At 53.3% G+C, this 22,634-nt stretch overlaps 1 protein-coding gene across 3 annotated transcripts; it reads left to right on the top strand.

Annotated features, from left to right (window-relative positions):
* The first annotated feature begins 602 nt into the window (after window positions 1-602).
* Sall3 (spalt like transcription factor 3) lies at window positions 603-16,169 on the top strand. Of its 3 annotated transcripts, none has more exons than XM_090353548.1 (4): window positions 603-684; window positions 10,684-13,557; window positions 13,774-14,114; window positions 15,084-16,169. In XM_090353548.1, exons 1-4 carry the CDS (start codon window positions 603-605, stop codon window positions 15,513-15,515), a joined length of 3,729 nt encoding a protein of 1,242 aa, XP_090209674.1. In that variant the 3' UTR covers window positions 15,516-16,169. The 3 variants fall into 3 exon arrangements, with proteins under 3 accessions (XP_090209674.1, XP_090209673.1, XP_090209672.1); XM_090353547.1 differs by adding an exon at window positions 5,453-5,455 and having other exon boundaries at window positions 10,684-14,114; XM_090353546.1 differs by having other exon boundaries at window positions 10,684-14,114.
* The last annotated feature ends 6,465 nt before the right edge of the window (window positions 16,170-22,634 follow it).

The following is a 22,634-nucleotide window of genomic DNA, read 5'->3' as shown; positions in this document are numbered from 1 at the left end:
GCCCGCCCCGGGAGGGGCCGCCCGGCGGTGGCGGCGGCGGGGGGGGGGGGAGCGCGGCGCGGGGCGCGGCGGCGCAGACGCCCTATAAAGGGGCGAGCCCGGCGCGCGGGCGGAGACGGCGCCGCGCGGACGCCGCCAAAGTTTGCAGGCTGCGCCTGGCGCTGGGGCGGCCGCCGCGGCCCGCGCGGCTCCCGGGTCCGCCGGCACCGCACCTGGGCGGCTGCGGAGCGCGGCCGGGCGTGGAGCGGAGCTGGAGCGCGGGCGGCGGGGCCCGCGATGTGAGCGGCGGCGGGCGGCGCGCGCCCGGGTCCCAGGCGCCGCGGCCCCTCCTCGCCGGCGCGGCCGCTCCGCTAATCGCCGGCGCGGCCTCATTTGCATAGGCCGCTGGAGGCCGGCCAATCGGCGCGGCCCTCGGTAATGGCCGCGCATTATTCACCAGCCTAATTGCTCAGCCCCATGCGCGGCCCGCGCAGCCGCCGCCGCCGCCGCCGCCGCCCCGCGCCCCGCGCCCGCCCGGCCGCCCCGCGCCCGCCCCGCGCCGTCCCCGCCGGCCGCCCCGCGGATGCTGCGGCCCCGCGCGGGCCCCGAGCGCCGCTAGCAGTATGTCTCGGCGCAAGCAGGCCAAGCCCCAGCACCTCAGGTCGGACGAGGAACTGCCGCCGCCGGACGGGGCTCCCGAGCACGGTGAGGGCCGGGGCCGCGGGGCGGCCGGGGGTTCGGGGCGCCCTCTCCGGACGGGAAGCGCGGGCGGCGGGGGAGGCCGCGCCGACCCGGACCAGAGAAAGTTCTCTGATGCCCGCCCGTAAGTGTCGGCGCCGGGTCCCGGGGCTGCGCCGGAGAGCGCATCGGAGTTACGGGCCGAGTGAACTTGCTCCGCTGCTCCGACTCCCGAGCCGCGCGCAGCGGGCGCGGGGACTGCCGGGGCCCTCGCCGCCGGAGGACCCGAGGGTCCCCCGGGATCCCTGTCACCTCGCTGCGCGCGGAGGCCGGGGCTGAGCTCGATGGCGGCGGCGCCTCCGGGGCGCGCCCGGACCCCGGCCGGGCCCAGCAGCAGGGGTCGCGCCCGGGACTCAGCGGGCCGCGAGACCTCCGCCCGGCCAGCTTTGTTCGGCCGCCGGGGCCGGAGCCCCCCGCGGTCCTCCCCGTCCCCGCGCCCCCGGCCTGGCCGTCGTTGGTCCCGGCGCGGCGACCCGGCCGAGCGGAGGGGCCGCGGGCCGCGGCGCGCAGGCTCCGACCGAGCCCGGGCCTCGCTAATGGCCGTCCCGGGAGGGGAGCGGGCCGAGCCCTGCGGGGCGCCGGCACCGGCGCTGCACGCGGCGGGGACCCTGCGCCTTCCCGGCGGCGCTCAAGTTTTCCTCCGGCCGGGCCGCGGCGAGCGGTTCCCTCGGCGTAGTTTCTCTGGTAGCCACTTCCGAACCCCCAAAGTGAAGGGACGTTCGCAGCTGGCGCCGGTCCGGTGTACCGGAGCTGGGGGCGCCCGGGGCGCCGGCGCGGGGCCGGGCGGGGCGCGGGGGATCCGCGCCGCACGCGCGCGCGGCCGGCCAACTTCCCGGAGTTGCCGGGGCTCCGGTTCCCTCGCCCGCCCGCCGGCCGGGATTCGAACCCGGGGCGAGCTGTCGGGTGGCCGCGGAACAAAGGGTCTTTTTGTCATGGAAATGGTGTTTCTGTCGTGTTTGCGTCTCCACGCCGCATTTCTCACACTCGGTTTGTTTTGTATCCCCCTCGATGACTGCACGATCCAGTGAATGGATTGATTTCTGCCGCGGGAGAAAGACCGTCCGCCCTTCCGAAGCGCGACCTCGCGTCCCGGACAGGCGGGTTCGCGCTTCCTCCTGGCGGCCGCTGCGTAGCTGCGAATCCGCACTGGCCGCCGCCCGGCCCCGTGGGTCGCCGTTTACCGGGGCGCGAATGCGAATGCTTGGCGTCAGCTCGGTGGTCGGCGGCCGGCCGGCCGGGCAGCGCCGTGCGGCGGGGGAGCCGGGCGGCCCGGGGAGCCCCGAGGCCGCGCCGAGCGCCCCGGAGCGGAGGAGACGCCGCGCGCCCGGGCTCCGCGGCGCCCGCGCGCGGGGCTGCGAGGCCGCCGGGCTGCCGTCTTGTTTTTATTTTCACTTTTTTAAGAAAGGAACACGAGCCAAGTCACCGAGCGCGACCCGACGGCCTCCGAGCCCTGGTTCCGTGGGAGGCAGGGGGAGCGGCGCCGCCGTGCCCAGGTTGTGCGTTCTCGGGCCGTCCCCGAGCCGCGCGGGGCCGCCGCGCGCCGCGGAGCCAGGCGTGGAGGATGCGCCGCAAACGCTGGGTGCAAAAAGAAAAAGAAAAGAAAATCCGGCTCAGTGGATGGATCTCAGCAGGGCTCGTTCGTTTGCAGACATCTTTTTAAGCCTGTGTGTTTACGACTTATTTTTCAGGCTTTGGTGCTTAGGCAGACAAGGTACAAGTGTTCTCCAGATAGACCTGGAGTACTGCGAGGAAACGAATGCCGCGTGCAGACCTAGAAAAGGATGGCGCGGGGCAAGTTCCAAGGTTGCCCTTTGGTGGAAATTAACCATTGACTAGCTATTTCATTCCTGTCGTAGAAGGAAATGTGGTGCAGCCTGGAGTTTAGTTAAATCCATGCCACCAATCATGAATCAGCTGAAGATTTTTTTTCCCCCTGAGGAAAAACTAATTAAAACTTCCAAAGACAGTGCCGCACTTAACTCTCACTAAGAACTTTAAGAGTACTGTTGCCATCCTGCGCTGCATAAAATGCAATTTAAGAAAGATGTATTTTACTGTCCTTAGAAGGAAAGCACGTATTAAGGAAGAACAAAAGGACATTGTAATTTAAAACAGTTTGCCATCCTGCATTCTGGCTGTTGGCACTAATTGCTTCAAAGTGTTTTTATTTAATGCCAGTTTACAGTATATGGCTATCTTTAAAATCCTTTCAAATGTGGTGAGCCTATGACCTAAGAATTTACTAGTGGAATTCACAGAGTGTGTTTAAATTCAGGGAGGGAAGGCCACCAGCTCGCTGGAGAGGTCTTTTTTCTTTTATCTGTACATGCAGAGCTCCCCCCACCCCCACCCCAACGCACATTTACAATTCAGCATACCAAAAGGGACAATGCAGAAGCCACATTCTGTCATCCACAGGCACATTGTTTTCTCTGAAACGTGAAAGGTAGAAAGTCATCTTAGAAAAGGAAAGGAAGGATTTGAAAGCATTTCTTTTAAAAAAAAACCCAACACTTTTTAAACTTAACCTGTTTTAACATGCATTTTCCAGTGAACCACAAAAATGGGTTTCAGTTATTCACATCTCACAGTCATGCAACCAGAGTTGGAGATTTTTTTAGGTAGTGCATTTTAAACTTTTAACATCAAACCAGTATTTTTAGATGTGTTCAGAGCCAGAAGAAGGAAAAAGTGAAGAAGAATAGCAGGAATGACTTAGCAACTGATTATTATTATTATTTTGTATATGAGCTGATGGGTAGGTTGTATTTCACTTGCACCATTGAGCTCTGCTGTCCAGGGGTCCTGAGGAATGTTTTTTGAGGGGCAGGCAGCAGCCTTACAGTAGGATTTCTGTTCTGGGGACTGACGTCGGTCACAACTGCATTCTTCAGTGTGGTGTTAGTACAGGCTCTTAAAATTAACTAAAGGTCTTCTTAGCGGCTTAGTGGGGTTATTTGTCACCATCTTTCAATGCAATAAAATGCTTCCACGAAGCATGGCTTTTTTATAATATGATAGCAGAAGATTATTAATTTATTGCTGTTTCATTGGCTTCTTCCCCACATGAGCTCCCGTCTGCTTTCCAGAATAAGAGAAAGCCGCCTGTCTCACTCAGTCTCTCTCATGAAGGTGTGAACTAATTGTACTACTACTGGTGGAACTGCTTTGTAATTACAGCTTATGTTAAGTTGCCACACACTTAAGATGTAGTCAGACATAAAATGTGCGTGGTAATCAAGTAGCGTTAGCATTCCTTTAAACTTTTCATTTTAAAAATAGCATCAGAATTTTCTTAAAATTTCAACACTGATGACTTAAACTGCAGTTGACTGTGTGGTGGAACCGGCAAGTTAGGGTACAGAATATTAATCCTAATAAACTAATGGATTGGCTGTGGAATGTTAGAGAAAGGTTCTCGTGTTTGACACGTGCCCACCAAAAAGAGCAGCAGCCAGCGGTGTGGTGCCCAGTGGTTCCTGTGTTCCAGTCGTCCCCTGCCCCCATTAGTTCTGCAAGCAGGTGGCTCTTCTTCCCATGGTGAGGCCGAGAAGGCTGGTCAGTGTGTGCAAGGAGGGCCTCAGGGCACTGGCGGGCCTGGGCGCCTGCCTCTCCCTGAAGGTGGGCCCTGAGGAGAGCTTGGTCAGCCTTGCTGACTTAACCTTTGTCTGCTTTGCCCTGACAGGGGTGGCCACTAGATGTCAAGCTCATAACACAATTAGTGCATCTGTGCTGTTGACCTTGCGACCAGATTCAGGGCTGTTCTGCTAAGCGTGAACACGGTCTGCGTGTTAACTAGAGATCCTGCAAGTTTGTTCTGCAGGGCACAGCTTATCAAATGCCATCTCGGCCAGCACAGGTGTTTATAGTTCTTGGGAGGAGAGAACCCAGATTCCTTTTGAAGGGGCCCTTGCACGTTGAGGCATTTCAGTAACCCTGCAGGCACTTTGTCCCCACTCAGCTTCGCCCCTCGCCCCTCACAGTGGCCCTGACTGGTTTCTTTTGTACGCTTTGTACCGTGCAGAATCCCGGGCTTTTCCAGGACGGTTTTTCTGCTTGTGAGCAAATGCCTCCTGCAGAAATGCGGCAGCTCCTGAGGTGGCGTCGGGGTGGAAGTGATTTAACCCGGGCCCCCGGCAGCGGGAGCCGTACATGGTTGCCCTTCTCCTGCATGCGGAAGAGCCACCCCGCGCTGAGGCATTTCTACAGCTGGCCTGCTTTCTCTCTGTGAATTTATTTGTGCCGTGGATTTGAACATGCTTGCGTGCCGTGAAGACACTTTGACCAGGCGTGCTTTCAGATAGAAGTGAAGTTTTGCTTGGGAGATCGTGAAGACCTCGTCCTCCATTCCAGCCATCTCATCCTAACCAAAGATGACTTCGTACACTCTTGTTCCACTCCCTCCCTTGCCAAATTTTGACTTTTTTTTTTCTTTTGCAGACACACGCAGGTTTCTGTTTCTCGTTAGGCACAGATAGCCCAGTGAGTGTGTTTGCTGTGCGTGTGAGCACAGGGTGGCAGCTGGTTGAAAGGACAATTGTGTGACTTTGAAGTGTAACAAACAGGGCATTCTGGTGCGGAGGGGCAGGAGCTCAAGCCCAAGCTCGCACACTTACCGCAGAGGAGCACGTGCTCCCTGGCCGGTGCTCACCCACCGGGAACCCGGCAGGCAGGCGAGTGGCACCTCGGCCACAGGTGGCCGAGACTTCACGGATTCGAGATGTGGGCCACCGAGCGAGTGTGGGTCATCGCGGAGCTGAGTGTGACAAGAGTGCCCTCCACCGTTCAGCTCCGGAGCACACGCTGCCTGCCGGCTGGGGGAGAGGACACCGGGTTTTTTCTATTGCGCCTGGAATTTCTTCTACATTGTTAAACACAGTGGGGATCTCTATTTGTCTCCTCCTGTGTCACAGCTTGGGCTCCGTATGTGATAATTCATCTTTCTTTATGGGATTCAAGGCTATCATAAGGAGTTAAAAAGAATTAATTTGCAAGAAAATAAGTGTCTCCTAACAATTTAGGAAAACTTGAAAAATGCTCACTAGGTTTGGAAGGGACGTGACCGTTAGGAGAAAGTGTGATTTCCTGTCCTGAAGACCTATGTGGCATTTCAAAGTTACTCATTAAAGGGGTGAAGTTAACGTGCTTTTTCCTGGGCTAAACCAGTTTAGCCACTCCCTTTGTTAATTGTAGTGAATTAAAAATATGTTACCGAATTGTAACTGAACAAAGTCCTTAGCAAAATTATATAAGCCCTTTCTTACTACTTCTCTGTAATTGGTAAGCTTATGTACAAGGCGTTGAGCTCCTGAAAAGAGAAAATAAAAAGGCTCTGTAAGAACTGCATTTAGAAATTGTTAAAGAAAGCTGCATGTTCAGATATCCTTCTATGCTACAACAGTGCTTTTCACATGTGGCTTCAAAAGGGTCATGGCAAAAAAAAAAAAATGTGCTTGTCTTCTGATAGGCCATTCCTTGAGAGAGGATGAGAAGGTGGAACACGGGCGTTTTCTGTCACGGAGAGGCTGCTTGGCTGCCTGAGTCTGTGTTAGGGAATTCTTTTATGATGAGCTAGGATATTTTCCTTCAACACGCTGTTTGATCTGGCTGAGGAAAGCTACACTGTGTGTGTGTGTGTGTGTGTGTGTGTGTGTGTGTGTGTGTGTGTGTGTGTGTGTGTGTGTGTTTAAAGACCATGGTGAAGCTTCCTCTGGAAGCCAGGGCTCTCTGAAGGGCTCTGTGTTTTTCTCCCACTGTGGTGGGAACCAGCAGAACTCACCCAACAAGTGGAAGCATGATGCAGTTAGAAGCCCTGGAAACGTGCAGTGCAACCCATCAACATTTTTCAGTCTCTTTGGTGCAGGTGACCATTGTTGCGCCACTGGCTTGGCATGCCTTTGGTTCCAGGGAGGGCTATTTCCCAGAAGCAGAGAGGCATGTGGCTCTTTGCAAGAGCCCTTGAGCAGCTGCTCCTGCTAGCCGGCCCTCCGGCCCGCTGAGAGGGAGACCACATCACTTGGTGGTCTGGTTGGCATCTTTCTTGTCTTCCTAGTACAACCCTATGTACTATAAAAATTCCTGCTTAGTCCCTTGCCTGCTTACAGTTTTAAATTGCTTAGTTGAAGAATCGGCATGCAGAAAATAAATTACTTTGACACTAATGATAATGTTTACAATGCTTGTTTTTTAATTCCTCCCCTTAAAGAAACAAAAAAGAAAGTTGCATTCATAATAAATTTCTCAAACTTACACTGTCCTCCTAGCATTTAAGATCTTCTCCCTGGCAAGATTTTACCTTGAAATAAAAATTCTGAGCCATATTAAGCAATGGGCACAATGGCTTTTATTTTTAGAGCATAATGGCCAGTTCAAAATGCAAGTTTAATTAAAAGATGGTTAAATGCATTTTAAATACATTTGAGTCTGACACGATATTGGCTTAAACTAAGATGGCAGGATGGAGGGGCTGTAGCAGTGATACGACAAGGTTTCTTGTTATGGAAAACACTAAAATAAATAGTGCCTAGTTAGATGCCTTTATTAAAGGAAGACGAGCCCTAGAAGCAAGTCACAGATTTCCTTTCTCTGCAGAACGCATCAGAAGTCAAAACCTGGGGTTGTTCTCATCAGCACCCCCTCCCTTTTTCCTTTGCCCCCCAATATCTTCGGCACATGCAAACCGTTCAACTCCACCTTGCCAGGATACTCTTCTGCATCACAACTATCTTAAAGAAATGTCTGCTTACTTGTAGCTTTATGGAATGCTAATCGCTTTCAGATTTTGATCACACACTGTCCTTTGAGCATATGAAAATGACCATGGAGGTCACTGTGATATTGGTGTTTTTATACCGAGTCTAGTGGAAATTAAAAGTAGGAATTCTCATCCAATAAGATATAGGAATTGGCGTTTCCCCACGTACATATATACACACTAGCTGTAGTTTTTAGGATGTTTTAGGGGAAAAATCTATGGTGAATCTTTTTCTTATAAATACATTTGTCATCATTTTCATTTCCTTCAGTTCACAAACATAATGAACTGTTACCAGATCCAAATGGTCAGGATGCCGTTTTTCACAATTTACTTCTTCAATTTGAAGGACTGTAGATGAATGATTATTGTACTTTGAAAAGCACATCATCGTGTTGAGGCTGTCATTAAAACTGCATTAAACAAAATGGCATTTTTTTGACAGAAAGTGCTTCAATGCTCTGTGCATAGTTTCCACAGTTGAGGAGAAGTTGTGATTTAACCTCCTTCCAAAGGGAAACATCAGAATGGCCAGGGGCAACTCATCTAGATTTCCATGCATCTAGAAGTGGACCCTAAAAACACTTAGCACATAAGAAAACTAATGGGAATGTGAAAATGCAAATCTTGAAGGTAAACAGATTTGTTTGGGTCAAAACCTTGCAGAAAAGCAGGAGACCTTTTTGTAAAACGAAGTGTTTCTCTGTGCCACATGCTGTAGTTCCTTACAAAGAAAATCTGGAGAGAGTTCATTTGTAAAGGGAATTGCTTACAGTTATGTAAATTAACTCAACCCTGCACTCATTTTAGTGATAGAGAAGTCAGCTCAACTTTTAAGCATTTTTTCAGGGAACTGTCCCTAATACATGTTCCAAATTTACAAAAGGTGTTCTTGTGGTACGCTTTACATAATTAAAATTTATAAACCATGTGAATGAATTTGGCACATGGGATAGGCTGTACATTTTCCTTCCTTGAAGGAATTGCCTGCAGAAAATCTTTCAAGGAATAGCAATTTTTAACTTGAGATTTCATTTTTAAAAAGTACTAAAAGTAGTGTTCTGTGATAGCTTTAAAATCTTGAAAATCAACTTTTAAAAAATGTTCATTGTTCTATGTATTTGATGATGAGAGCTTTTTTTCTTAAGCTTACTTGGGTTTTTATTTTAATATGTGAGTCTGAAGAATAGTCCACAGTTAAAGAAATTTTAAAACAAGTTCTTGGCATTTTTGTGAAGAAAAAAAAATAAATGACTTGAATTTCAAATAGCCTATTTTTTCCCAAGCATTAGTGACTTTTTTATTTAAAGACTTTAGGCTTTTTTTTTAAATCCTGTTCCCTAACCTTAGCAGGTTTACAATTAGAGTTTGCATACATTGTGCAAAGTTGGGTAGAGAATATTTGTTTTGTTACCGTGCCTATCTGCTGTATAAATCAGCTGTGTCTTTGCTCCTAGCTACCCTCAACCTCACTGCATACCTATTACATTCCTTCCCCCACACTGTAATGAGACTTCTCCTCCCAGCCTGATCTCGCACTGAATTTAGTTTAAAAGTCTACGGCTTTATGGGCTGCCGGCTCTAACTTCTTTTCCTCTTCAAATAGCTTAGCCAGTTAAGAAAATGCTAATTGAATGCTGCTAATAATTTTTTAAAGGCATGTATAAATTACCTGGAAATAATGGCCTCATGAGGAGCAGACCAGTGTCAATTTTTTTTTTTATTTTTGTTTTCAGGAGACTAGCAATTGGCTTTCATAGGAAATTTTTTAAAAATCGTATTTCTCTACTGAACTCCAGTTCTGAATTATTTTTTTCCAGAGCCTTTAAGGAAAAATCGGGAGAGTTACTGTTTTATTTATTTATTGTGGTTTTTTGTTTGTTTGTTTGTGTTTTTTTTTTTTTTTTTTTTTTTTTTAGCAGATTGGTGTTAGAGCCACAGAGCATTTCTAGGGCAGAGGCTGAAGGATGTTTTGTTCTGGGACTTAAGTTTGCATGTTTAACAAAGGGCTGACTTGCTGCTGTCATTCGCTCTGCCGGGACTGATTGGTTGCTGTCACTCCTTCTGCCAGATGAGGAAAAGCAGCTCAGTCACCTGCCCAGGCTGGCACCTCGGACCAGGCAGCCCGGGCTTGGCTCCCCAACCAAGCCACCCCAAGAGTAGGAGCCTGAAGCTGGCCTGGGTGCTGGTGGCTGGTTCCTGCACAGCTATTTATTTGATCAGGTGTGAATGAGAGTTGTGCATTACACACGGTTGTTATTCGGCACAAGAGGGTAAGGGGAGACGGAGGAAGTGGCTGCCTACAACAGTAATTAAACATGTGTAACCAATTAGAGGGTTTCCCACTATGGCACAAGCATATAATTTGCTAAGTCTTTCTATGAGAATAGATGAAAATAGGTACCAAAAGTGTGTCTGACTACAGCATTCTCATGTTAAACATGTCAACATAAATGAACTTTAAATATATAATTCCTAGTTTGTTAACAATCCGCTGAACTCTATTGGCTAATCACAATAACATGTAATTTTGGTTCCTTTTGCCAAGAAATATTGCATCTGGCACAGCCAGTGCGTTGTGTGACACAGGCCGCATTTCAGGCCTGGCCTGTGTTGGTGGTCACCTGGGCGCACGCGGCGTGGAGGTGGTGTTCTGAGCAGCAGTGTCACCGGTGTGTGGCCAGCTGGGTGGCGCTGGGGCAGGAAAGCGCGGGGCTGGGGGAGGCCAGGGGGGGCCGGGGGGGCCGAGGGCTGGGGGGGTTGGGGGAGCCTGGGGACTCGGGGCTGGGGAGGCCGGGGGAGCCTGGAGGGGCTCCTGGGGCGGGGCCCGCGTGCGCGCCGGGCCTGGGGTGCGCGCCGCCGCCGCCGGCCACGCGGGACCGGGGCCCCACGGGCGGCCGGCGCGCGGGGAAGGTCGCCGGGGAGCCGCCGGGAGGCCCAGGGTGCACCCGGCCGGCCGCAGGACGCCATCGGAAATCGATGCGGCCTATGGAATGCCATTAAGGAGCGGCCTCCAGCGCGGAGAGCGCCCCATCCTTTGATGGATGGCGCTAGGAAAATGATTAGCTAGCGAGAGCGAGCCGCGGCGGGGACGCCCGCGCCGGGGAAGTGGGGTAATTTGTAGGGAATAAAAGCCATCGACCGCGCGCGCGGGGGGGCGGGCGGGCGCGCGCCATGGCGGCGGCTGACCCTCCGGTGTCTTGGTCTCCTAGGCCCCGGGGATGGCGCGGAGGACGGCGACAGCGGCCACGACAGCCGCAGCGGCGGCGAGGAGACCAGCGTCTGCGAGAAATGCTGCGCCGAGTTCTTCAAGTGGACGGACTTCCTGCGCCACAAGCGGAGCTGCACCAAGAACCCGCTGGTGCTGATCGTGCGCGAGGATGCGCCCGCCCCGCCCGCCGAGGAGTTTCCGGAACCTTCTCCCGCCAGCTCGCCCGGCGGCGGCGAGCGCAGCGAGAGCGAGGCGGCCGAGGAGGCGGGCGCGGCCGACGGCGGCGAGCTGAAGGCCCCGGACGAGGCGGCCGAGCCCATGGACGTGGAGGGCGCGCCGGCCGACCAGGGCCTGCCGGGCCCGGCCGCGCCCGCGCCGGCCGCGCTGCCCCCGGCGCCCGAGCCCGCGCCCGCCTTCGGCGTGCCCAGCACCAACGTGACGCTGGAGACGCTGCTGGGCACCAAGGTGGCCGTGGCACAGTTCTCGCAGGGCGCGCGCGCAGGGGGCGCGGCGGGCGCGGCGGGCACCGTGGCCATCCCCGCCATCCTGGAGCAGCTCGTGGCCCTGCAGCAGCAGCAGATCCACCAGCTGCAGCTCATCGAGCAGATCCGCAGCCAGGTGGCCCTGATGAGCCGCCCGCCCGCGCGCGCCCCGCTGCACCCCGGTGCGCCCGCGCCCGCCCCGGCCCCGCTCCAGGGCCCGGGACCACACCCGGCCCTGCAGCTGTCCACGGCGGGGCCCGGCGCTGGCCCCGCGGGCTCAGGCCCCGCCGACGCCCCACCGGCGGCCTTCGAGGACGCCCCCCAGGCCCCGCCGCAGCCCGGCTCCGGCCCTGGGGGTCCCGCGGAGCCCGGGGCCCCGGCGGCCTCCGGTGCCGGCCCGGGCTCCGGAGCCGCTGCCTCCGCGTCCAGCGCTGTGGGCGGCGCGCCCCAGCCCCAGAGCGCATCCACGTCTCCGGCCCTGGCCCCCGGGCCACCCCCGGGCTCGGGCCCCGGCCTGCCAAATCCCCTGCTACCTCAGACCTCGGCCAGCAGCAGCGTCATCTTCCCCAACCCGCTGGTCAGCATCGCCGCCACAGCCAACGCGCTGGACCCCCTGTCCGCCCTGATGAAGCACCGCAAGGGCAAGCCCCCGAACGTGTCGGTGTTCGAGCCCAAGGCCAGCGCCGAGGACCCCTTCTTCAAGCACAAGTGCCGGTTCTGCGCCAAGGTCTTCGGCAGCGACAGCGCGCTGCAGATCCACCTGCGCTCGCACACGGGGGAGCGGCCCTTCAAGTGCAACATCTGCGGGAACCGCTTCTCCACCAAAGGCAACCTGAAGGTGCACTTCCAGAGGCACAAGGAGAAGTACCCCCACATCCAGATGAACCCCTACCCGGTCCCCGAGTACCTGGACAACGTGCCCACCTGCTCGGGCATCCCCTACGGCATGTCACTGCCCCCGGAGAAGCCGGTGACCACCTGGCTGGACAGCAAGCCAGTGCTGCCCACGCTGCCCACGTCCGCGGGGCTGCAGCTGCCCCCGACCATCTCGGGCGCGCACAGCTACTCAGATTCCCCGAGCGTCACCCCCGCCAGCCGCTCCCCGCAGAGGCCCTCACCGGCGTCCAGCGACTGCATGTCCCCGGGCCTGGGCCACGTGGAGTCTGGCGTGGCGGGGACGGCTGAGTCCCCACAGCCGCTGCTCAGTGGGCCTGCTCTGACGAAAACCGAGCCGGTCAGCCTGCCTTGTGCCAGTGCCAGGACCGGGGAGGCTCCCGTGGCGGCAGGGCAGGTGGGCGGGCTGCCCACGGCCTCAGCCACCACCGGGACGGACAGTGCCTCCGCGAGCCTGGGAAGCCCCGGTCTTCCTGCGGTCTCTGAGCAGTTCAAGGCCCAGTTTCCCTTTGGGGGGCTGCTCGACTCCATGCCGACGTCAGAGACCTCGAAGCTGCAGCAGCTGGTGGAGAACATCGACCGGAAGATGACGGACCCCAACCAGTGTGCGATCTGCCACCGTGTGCTGAGCTGCCAGAGCGCGCTCAAGATGCACTACCGCACGCACACGGGCGAGCGGCCCTTCAAGTGCAAGATCTGCGGCCGCGCCTTCACCACCAAAGGCAACCTGAAGACGCACTTCGGGGTGCACCGGGCGAAGCCGCCCCTGCGTGTGCAGCACTCCTGCCCCATCTGTCAGAAGAAGTTCACCAATGCCGTGGTGCTGCAGCAGCACATCCGCATGCACATGGGCGGCCAGATCCCCAACACACCACTGCCGGACGGCTTCCCGGACGCCATGGACGCCGAGCTGCCCTTCGACGACAAGAGTGCCGAGACCCTGAGCAGCTACGACGACGACGTGGACGACAATTCCATGGAGGAGGACGCGGAGCTGAAGGACACGGCGAGCGACTCCTCCAAACCGCTCCTCTCCTACTCGGGGTCCTGCCCTCCCTCTCCCCCCTCCGTCATCTCCAGCATTGCCGCCCTGGAGAATCAGATGAAGATGATCGACTCGGTCATGAACTGCCCACAGCTGACCAGCTTGAAGGCCGTGGAGAACGGCTCTGGGGACAGTGACCACCTGAGCAATGACTCGTCGTCTGCCGTGGGAGACCTGGAGAGCCGGAGTGCCGGCAGCCCTGCCCTGTCCTCGTCCTCGTCCTCGCAGGCCCTCTCGCCCACCAACAGCCATGGGGAGAGCTTCCGCTCCAAGTCCCCAGGCCTCGGTGCCCAGGAGGAGCCCCTGGAGATCCCCCTCAAGACAGAGAGGCCGGACAGCCCGCCGCCCGGGCCTGGCAGTGGAGGCGCCCTGGACCTGACTGCGGGCCCGCCCGCCCGGCTGGCCATCAAGGAGGAGACCCCCTTCAGCCTGCTGTTCCTGAGCAGAGAGCGGGGTAAGTGTGCGAGCACGGTGTGCGGTGTGTGTGGCAAGCCCTTTGCTTGCAAGAGCGCGCTGGAAATCCACCACCGCAGCCATACGAAGGAACGGCCGTTCGTCTGCTCGGTCTGCAGGCGGGGCTGTTCCACTATGGGTAATTTAAAGCAACACTTGCTGACGCACAAATTGAGAGAGCTGCCTTCTCAGGTGTTTGACCCCAACTTTACTCTAGGTCCCAGCCACAGCACTCCTGGCCTGGTCGCCAGTCCCGCACCAACCCTGATCAAAATGGAAGTGAACGGTCACAGCAAGACCCCCACGCTGGGTGAGGGCCCGTCCCTACCGGCCGGAGTCCAGCTCCCCCCCGGGCCCCAGGCCGTGATGAGCCCTGGTCTGGCACCCATGCTGGCACCCCCACCCCGCCGGACACCTAAGCAGCACAATTGCCAGTCATGTGGGAAGACCTTCTCCTCTGCCAGCGCCCTGCAGATCCACGAGCGCACCCACACCGGGGAGAAGCCCTTTGGCTGCACCATCTGTGGCAGGGCCTTCACCACCAAGGGCAACCTCAAGGTAAGAAGGCCGGGACGCTCCGCCCGAGCACAGCCACTCCTGTGGCCACCTCACAGGGCCCGGAGCATGCGTGTGGGTCACGGGTGGGGTAGGGACTGGTAATGAGCGGTGTGTGCATGGCTGTGCACCGGCGCACACACGTTCCCCGAAGCTGTGAGGAGGGGAACGGGCGCCTGGGCCCATGCAGGGATGCAGCCATGCCCTCCCCTGCCGCCTCGCCCTCCCCTGCCGCCTCCACCCCTTCTGGCCCTGGGAGGGTGGCTGACATACACTTTGTAACTCAGTGGCAAACTTGGTCTTGAAAGACAAGCAGTACGAGATGAGGTTAGCTCTGTGATTTCCGGAATGTTCCATTGCCCATGTGGCTGCTGAGAGGACCTGTGGGTGGGTGAAGAGTCCCTGTGCACATGGGAGCCTGGAGAAAGACCCAGGTGTGTGTGTCTGTGTAAGACTGTCTTCCTCTGGAGCCACCACTGGCCAGGGTAGCCAGCCTGGTGCCTAAACATTCTGGGCTCCATCCTCAGTGCAAGCGAGCATTGCAGAGACCTCCTGTCTGGGCCCCTGCAAACTCCAGAGACAGCCAAAGGTTGCCCCTGGTGGCTTGGCGGATGTGAGCAGGATAAAAGCTGCCTGTGGGCTGGGCTGCTGCACAAGACTCCCTCCGGGATGTTTCAGAATGTGTGAGAGCAGGAGAGAGAGGCGTGGCCACGCAGTTCTAGTTCCAGAGGTTTCAAAGGGGGTGAAGGGGGCGGGGGGGGGGGGGAACCGTGGACAAGGCTTCTCGTTCTTGAAGCTCTCAGAGGTCCTCTGGTGGCCTTCTGGGGTTTGCACTTACGGGAGGCTCAGTAACTTCCCCGGTGGTTTCCTTGCTGCGTGTTTAGAGTGGTCCCCGCTGGAGCAGCAGCGGGCAGGGCTCGGCCTGCGGCTGAGGTCCACTCACCGGGCCTGGTCTCTCCGTGTCTCGCGCAGGTTCACATGGGCACACACATGTGGAACAACGCGCCCGCGCGGCGCGGCCGCCGCCTGTCGGTCGACAACCCCATGGCCCTCCTGGGCGGCGATGCCCTCAAGTTCTCCGAGATGCTGCAGAAGGACCTGGCAGCCCGGGCGATGAACGTGGACCCCAGCTTTTGGAACCAGTATGCCGCAGCCATCACCAACGGGCTGGCCGTGAAGAACAACGAGATCTCGGTCATCCAGAACGGAGGCGTGCCCCAGCTCCCAGTAAGTCTAGGCGGAGGCGCCATTCCCCCTCTGGCAGCCGTGACGGGTGCGGTGGACAAAGTGCGCCCGGGCAGCAGCCCGCCCGTGGTCAGCCTGGACAAAGCCAGCTCCGAGACGGGAGCCGGCCGTCCCTTCGCGAGGTTCATTGAGGACAACAAGGAGATCGGTATAAACTAGCCGCCAGCACGGGACCCGGCCTGTCCACTCTGCCCCACGTCCTCCTCGAGCCGTGTGAGCGGCGGGCTTTGGACCCTTTCTGCCTAGACTCTGGTTAAGGCTTCCCTCCTGGCAGAAAGCACTTCCACTCCCACCGTGCAGCTGCCAGAGGTGGCTCCGCGGGGGTCTTGACTGTTCTTAATAACTCTGCAACCTTCTCCACACATCCGGTCTAAAACCGGCTGCCACACTCTTGGGAACAGAGAGGGCCCAGCCCCCTCCCAGGAGAGCCGTGCCCTGGCACCCGGAGCCCCAACCCACAGGCCTGTTCCAGTTAGGTAGGAACTTGAACTCTGTTTTAGGAACTTTGTCTCAAAGGCGTGGTTTGGTGTCACCACTGCTGTGTATTACGACCGGATCTTTGTCGGTAGTATTTATAATGTTAAGATAATGCGGGTAATAGACAATAAAATAGCCCAACTTCAGATGAAGCTTTTGTATTGCAGAATACATCTGGCTATGTGATTTTTTTTTAAAGAAAGATTTGTTTTATTATAAATACGAGGATTATTCCAGTGCAGGCAGAGTTGTGACTCTGTTGGGAAAGATAGCATGCTTCTTGTGTGCAGGCACCTGTCAGTACAAGCCCGCCCTTCCTTCCTTCCTTCCTTCCTTCCTTCCTTCCTTCCTTCCCTCCCTCCCTCCCTCTTTCCCTCCTTCCTTCTTTCTTTCCTTCCTTCCTTCCCTCCCTCCCTCTTTCCCTCCTTCCTTCTTTCTTTCCTTCCTTCCTTCCTTCCTTCCTTCCTTCCCTCCCTCCCTCCTTCCCTCCTTCCCTCCTTCCCTCCTTCCCTCCTTCCCTCCTTCCTTCCTTCCTTCCTTCCCTCCCTTCCTTCCTTCCTTCCCTCCTTCCTTCCTTCCCTCCTTCCCTCCTTCCTTCCTTCCCTCCTTCCCTCCTTCCTTCCTTCCTTCTTTTTTTTAATTTAAGTGTTTGTAGCTGCTATGTGAAGTTTTTGGTTTTCTTTCTGGTTTGGTCTGTAGCCCAGCCATTGATTAGGGAATGAGTTGCAGACAAACATCACCATCACCACTCACAGCATTATAAACAGTTGTGAGTAAATATTTCACATTATCAAAGCTGTACAATAAAAAGGTAATGTTTGTATAGTGTATAGTGTGGTTGCAAACTCTTAATTTATATGATTGCACTTTTAGTATTTTGTATTAGGGAGGTTTGTCTATAATTTGAAGATTTAAAAAGATGTAAAGTATTTTATAAATAGTACTTCGGTTTAAAGAAAATGGAGACACAATCCTGTTACAATTTATTGTTTTGTCTTAAGGTAGACAATGTGAGAAATCTATGCTACTTAATAAGCAGCAAAACCACCGAGACTTAGTAGCAGCACCTCAGTAAAATAAGGCCTGCCATTTCTTAAATTAACATGTTATTTAATTTTTCTACAAAGCCCACTTAAGAACTGTGAGTACCCTAACGAAACTTGGACAGATCCTAAGACAGTGACCCCAGTCCAGGCGCGGGGGGGGGGGGGGGGGCCTGCTGCAGCCTACACACACACACACACACACACACACGCACACGCACACGCACACGCACGCACATGTACGTGATCTAACTGCCTGTGGCGCTGGCTAGTGTATCAATAAAAGAGCAAAAACAAGTGTCTGCAGCATAATCGGTCATAACTTAGAAATTCTCATAGTCTGTGATCTCAAAAACAAACAAAGCACAATGTCCTCTGACTATTGGAAATACAATCTTTCACTGATGACTGTCCAAACTCTACTGAGGAGGCGAGGAGCCAGGAGGCAGGCCTAAATCAAAACTTGAACGTCAGTGTTGTGTGTACTACCTCATTTGTGCGTCGGAAGCATGCTGGGAGCTGACACGAACTTTAAACCACAACATTGCCCAAGAGATATTATAGGTAGCTGAGTAACAGCGCGGGGGCTGTTTGCTCCTGAAGACCGAATCAGACAGTGAATCTTCTCATAGGAAACAGAGAAACAAAACAGTCTTCTAACATGACTACCGCCACAGCGAGAGGCGCCATAGGAAAATGGGCTGCTTCTGGGGGCTTGTTGCTGAGCCGGGTTTCAAAGGCTTGTTCGCTGTTGTTTCTTTGAAGTGGATGTTGAACTCTAGGACTGTTTCACGGGGTCCGGCAGCCCATGTGCCGCTCCTCTGGGGCTGTCTGGTGGGATTTGGGTGTGGGGCGGAGGAACACAGGTGGCTAACTTTACTGTGCTGCAGCAGTTGAATGTTTGGTTATTTGTGCCCTTTTGGTTTGTGGTTTTTTGTTTTGTTTTGGTTTTGTTTTTTGGTATTTAGTACCATGTTAATATCCTTCCTTCTCCCAAAAGGATGTGTATATAACTGCAGAAAAGAGCAATGTAAAGTATAATAAACAGATGGCTCATGACGTATGTGGAGACGGCCCCGCTCAGCGCCAGGCAAGCGCGTCCTTCTGCGTGGTGAAGAGACACTATTTTTATACCATAGTACCATGCAGGGCGGGGGCCGTCCTGAGAGATGGGGGTTGTTACCTAGATCCAATATTTTTTATGATAAATCTTGTGGCTTGACACATCTACTGACTGAAATGGATGTCCCCGTCTAGGGTACTATTTTTGTCACCTGGAACTGAATAAAGTGCAGGATGTAATATTTCTGAATTGCGTTCCTTGGTTCTTCTCATGGAAAAGTGGACTTGGAGGTGCCGGTAGCGTTTCTATCGGGGAAGTTAATGAGGACTGACAGCTTGGAGATGAGCAGACATCTAAGAGCACTTTGATTGGCCTTGATTTTATTTTGGATTTGTCTTGTTTATGCTCTGAATGGAGCCCAGGGCCTCGTGTGTGCTGGGCAGGTGCTCTGCCTGAGCTGCCCTGGCCTTCCATTTGGGTTTTTCTTTTCTGGATGTTATTTCTTGCTTTTCTTTTTCCAAAATAAAAAATGCATCCTCTTGTCAATTTTTTTTGTTTTGTTTTGTTTTTGCATCTGTTGTTTAGGGAATGGCCCCTCCCTCTCCCCCTCCCAGGCCTCAGAGGTGCTGGGAGATGCACCAGGGAACCCCCAGCGTCCCATCCTTGTGCAGGGCATGGCACAAACAGGTGCGCATGAGATCTTGCTGTGGGAAGGGGCGGGAGCTGTGTGAGTGCGCCCCTCCCACCCCCCACTGCTGTTCACTGCAAACGGAGGACCCTCCTTTATTTTAACACGAGCTTGAGTTCACAGAGAACACTGGGTGGGACATTAAATAATTCACAGCTCCCGAGTTTCTTTTAAGAACCAGTCTTTAATGACTACTGGCGTCTGGACGTCAGTGTGGATTGTGTCTGGAAGGCGCCGGGCGACATTTAGGAATGATGAAGCACTAGCCACCAAGCTGGCCCGGCCAGACTCGGCCAGTTCCATAGCCATACGCAGCCAACCGTGCTGGCTTCATCACTGCTGGAGAAGACTGTCTAATAGGCGCTCACTCAATCAGAGAGTAAACTTTTTTTTAAAAAAGGAAATAGCAAAGATTCCACAGCCATTTAGAATAATTGCCCTAAGTTAAAAATACAGGAGAGATGGGGTTTATTTCTTCCATTTCAAAAATTTTCAGACATAAAATAGGTGTTTGAGTCTAACGAGCCTGGGCGTCTGCCTCGGCCACCAGCTCTGTCACTTCCACTGGGGTGAGAGGATCATAAATGGCAAGGGCCTCGAAAGTGATCCAGATACATTTCTATTAAGTTCATTACAGGAACTGTTTGCATTTAAAGCTAATTAATAGCAGTGCTAAAGGGCTAAGCAGCAATTGTTTCCAAACTCCGTGGTTTAATTGCATCTCCGTGGAAGCGCAGAGACACGGGTCCCACCTGCTTTCTCCCTCTTCGTGTTTGGCAGACAGTGCGCAGACCCCACTTGGAGCTTTGCAAGCTGCGGCGGCGGACATGGGGGCATTTCTTTATGAGTGAGCTGTGTGTGCGTCCAGCCCAATCAACTCTTAAGTCACTGCGTGTTCGTTGTCTGATGCTAGAAGTCGGAGCCTCATTCCCTCCCCCTGGTGCACGCTGGAGGCGGGCAGGGTCACCGCGTTGCAGACTGCCGTGCTCTGCTGGCTGTCCACACCATCTATCTCATCCTGCAGCCCAGATTGTGGCTTCGTGAGAAACACGTACATTTGCCAATTACCAGCGCCGAGATGGGGAGCGAGCACTCCTGTATTCCTTGGCAAAGATTATTACTATTTTTTTTTTAAAGCCACTCGTGCTTCATTGAAAAAGAGCACAGAAAAGTTTATATCCCCAGGTCTTTTGGTGATTTTTGGCAGTGTTAAAATTTGATACACAAAATATTCTATACAATGGCAGGGCAAAAATAATCTCCCTTTCCTTTTCACTTAAGGAAACACTGGTATTACTTCTCAGCTTTCTTTACCAACGGGAAGCCTTAAAATGAAGTCACAACAGAGACGTACTCCAGCATTTTTGTACCAAGTCAGAGGCTTGAGAGTGGCCTCCAGTTAGCATGCCCCTCCTGGGTCCACAAGGCCCACCTCCTCCTTCATGAGGCAGGGTTTACAGGACTCAGCCACGGCCACTAATGTCCACCTCTGGTCCCTAATGTTCACAGAGTAAGTGTCAGTATTTATAGAGAGAAAGAATAGGAACAATTAAGACTTCCCTATGAACAATCTCCTAAAAGACTGATGAAGAATTGTGGAATCATTGTGGGGCCATGAAAAATGTGTTTGTGTCCTTGATTTTTAAAAATTGAACTTCCTGATGCTTTTTAAAAATTCAGTTATACTGAAGGTAAAATAAAATCACGCTCTGTGACCATTATGCTCACTGTATTTTCTATTAGAAACAAGATTTTAAAAAAACAACTTGATTTTTCCGTGTATTATACAGATGGATACCCAGCGCTCCATCAGGATGACACATGTTCAAAGAGCATGCACCTTAAAGCAATGATTATTTCTCACTGTTACTGTGTAAAAATGTTTTTGTGCAAAACCTGGGACACACACTGCCATCTCTGGTGTTGCTAGCCTGATTGCTAAGTCTGTCTCCATGCTGTAGTTTCTCTGGAAGGATGGGATCTTACCATCCAGGCGGGCTGCCCCTCGTGAGCCGGTTGGTGACCTGCTGAGTTCACTGTGCAGGGATAATCTGGAGAGATCAGGACAGTGGAGGCACAAGGTAGAGCTGTCACCAGTGGCAGGGCTGTTGGTTCATTCCCCGGTAAACAGAGAATTTGGTCGTTTTGTGATCTGGGAAATGGAAGGCCCTGATTATCAGGGCCCTCATATCACTGTACATGACTCCATCATGGAAATAAATGTGACTATTTGTGAACTTGAGATTCTGTCTCCCACCCACACTTTCTAAGTGGGTGTCACATACGTGTTTTAAAATTCTAGAATGAACTGTAAACTAGAACTTGCTCCTTCACTCTGTCCCAGGTATTTTTAGCTCTCACTAATTCCATCTGTTTGTTTTCCTCTAATATTGACTGAAAGGACACCAGCATTTTAATACCAGTGGTTTGCATACAAGTGAGGATATAACAGCAACTAGATGACAAAAACTCACCACATTTTTTTTTATAAGAACTGGCAGATCTTTGGACTATGCTTAAGATACAATGTGTTTCTATTTTACTTGGCTCTTCCTATTTGTTGTGTCAAGGACAATTGACGAACCACCTTCATTTACCCCCAAGAGAAAAGGCATGTGTATGCACGCATACACACACACACACACACACACACACACACACACACACACACACACACACACACACACTCTGAAGACAAACCTACCCTGAATGATTTTCAACTGCAGATGGCCAGTTTATGAATCCATGATGAAAAAGGACCCTGGGACTTTCTGCATACACCCAGATCATCTTAAGAAGGTAGATTTGAAGAGACGTTTGCCTCTTCCGGGCTTGCCCAGTGGTTTTGTTTTTCCTGGTGATTTTTAGTAGCAGGCATGGAGCCCTGCCGTGGGACACAGCGGGCGGGGGTGTGCGGGGTCCCTTCACAAGTCCTGTTGCCCACCCTGGGTCTAAAAATGCACTCGCCCTTCAAGAGACAGATAGCGTTAACAATTCTGTTGTTGTCGTTCTGCAGATACTCTAAGTAATAAGTTGAACCAAGAAACTACTGGCTCTTTACTTCTTACTGAGGAAAGAACTGTGGAAACTTTGTTGATTTCCATCGGGAGATATAGGCAATCTGAACCCTGTTGATAAATATTAATAAAGTTTTTCCTCAGCAAAATTTCAAACCTATTTTCAGCATGGTTTTTGGAGGGGGTGGGTTGAAAATAGAATGTAGTAAATAGGATCTCCTCTGGTGGCTCACATCTTATCCCTTACTTACCTAAAGCCTCTGTATTCATTATCTTTGCTCTGGCATCTCTCACCCAGAATTTTTCTGGTTTTCCTTTTTTTTTTTTTTCCACCTAGCGGTACCCTCAGCTGTTTGCTGAAGAACGTAGATGAGTTGGAATTACAGAATGTCTGGTTAATTCCAAGACAGTCCCTGGGGCAAAGCTCTGACTAGACCATCTTTTTCTTCATTGGCCTGGGATTCTCAGTTTTAGAAACACACTAGAACTGGACTTGGCATTTACCAAAAGGTGAGTTCAAGCCTGCCAAAGGGCCCAGCTGAACAGTGGTGACTGAGACGCAAGCCAGCATGAGCAGGTGCAGAGCAGATCAGAGTGTACATGCTGTCTTTGTGTGTGTGTGTGTGTGTGTGTGTGTGTGTGTTACCTGTGTGAAGGGCCACACACAGCAAACTCTGTGCTGCCTGCCCTATTGTCAATGCCGCTGGCTCCAGGATTGATCCAGTCACGAAGACCGACAGTGAAGAATTGATGCAGTCACAGCTCAATTTGCTGGTAGTATATTGTTGATGGAATCCAGGTTGACTGGCTTTGAGAGCGATAGATAAATAATTTCAAGCATGTAAAAATAGTAAATGCTTTAAGATATTTGTGAGGACCAAAAAAATGGATTGCCACACCCGAATGTCCGGCCTCCAGGAATGAGCTACAGAGAGAACACACCTAACAGCTTGAAGAAAAAGGGCGTTGGGGTAAAAATGGCATTTTGAA

This window comes from Megascapheus bottae, chromosome 19 (assembly GCF_031878675.1).
Source record: "Megascapheus bottae isolate mThoBot1 chromosome 19, mThoBot2.hap1, whole genome shotgun sequence".
Classification (NCBI taxonomy): domain Eukaryota; kingdom Metazoa; phylum Chordata; class Mammalia; order Rodentia; family Geomyidae; genus Megascapheus; species Megascapheus bottae.
Note: the sequence above shows the minus strand (reverse complement) of the source record. Positions and strands in the feature narration are given on the sequence as shown.

Bases quoted from the DNA above. Each gene is read 5' to 3' on its own strand.
- Sall3 (XM_090353547.1), top strand. From the start codon at position 603: ATGTCTCGGCGCAAGCAGGCCAAGCCCCAGCACCTCAGGTCGGACGAG. The intron at 14,115-15,083 runs GTAAGAAGGCCG...TGTCTCGCGCAG, and splicing joins CCACCAAGGGCAACCTCAAG to GTTCACATGGGCACACACAT.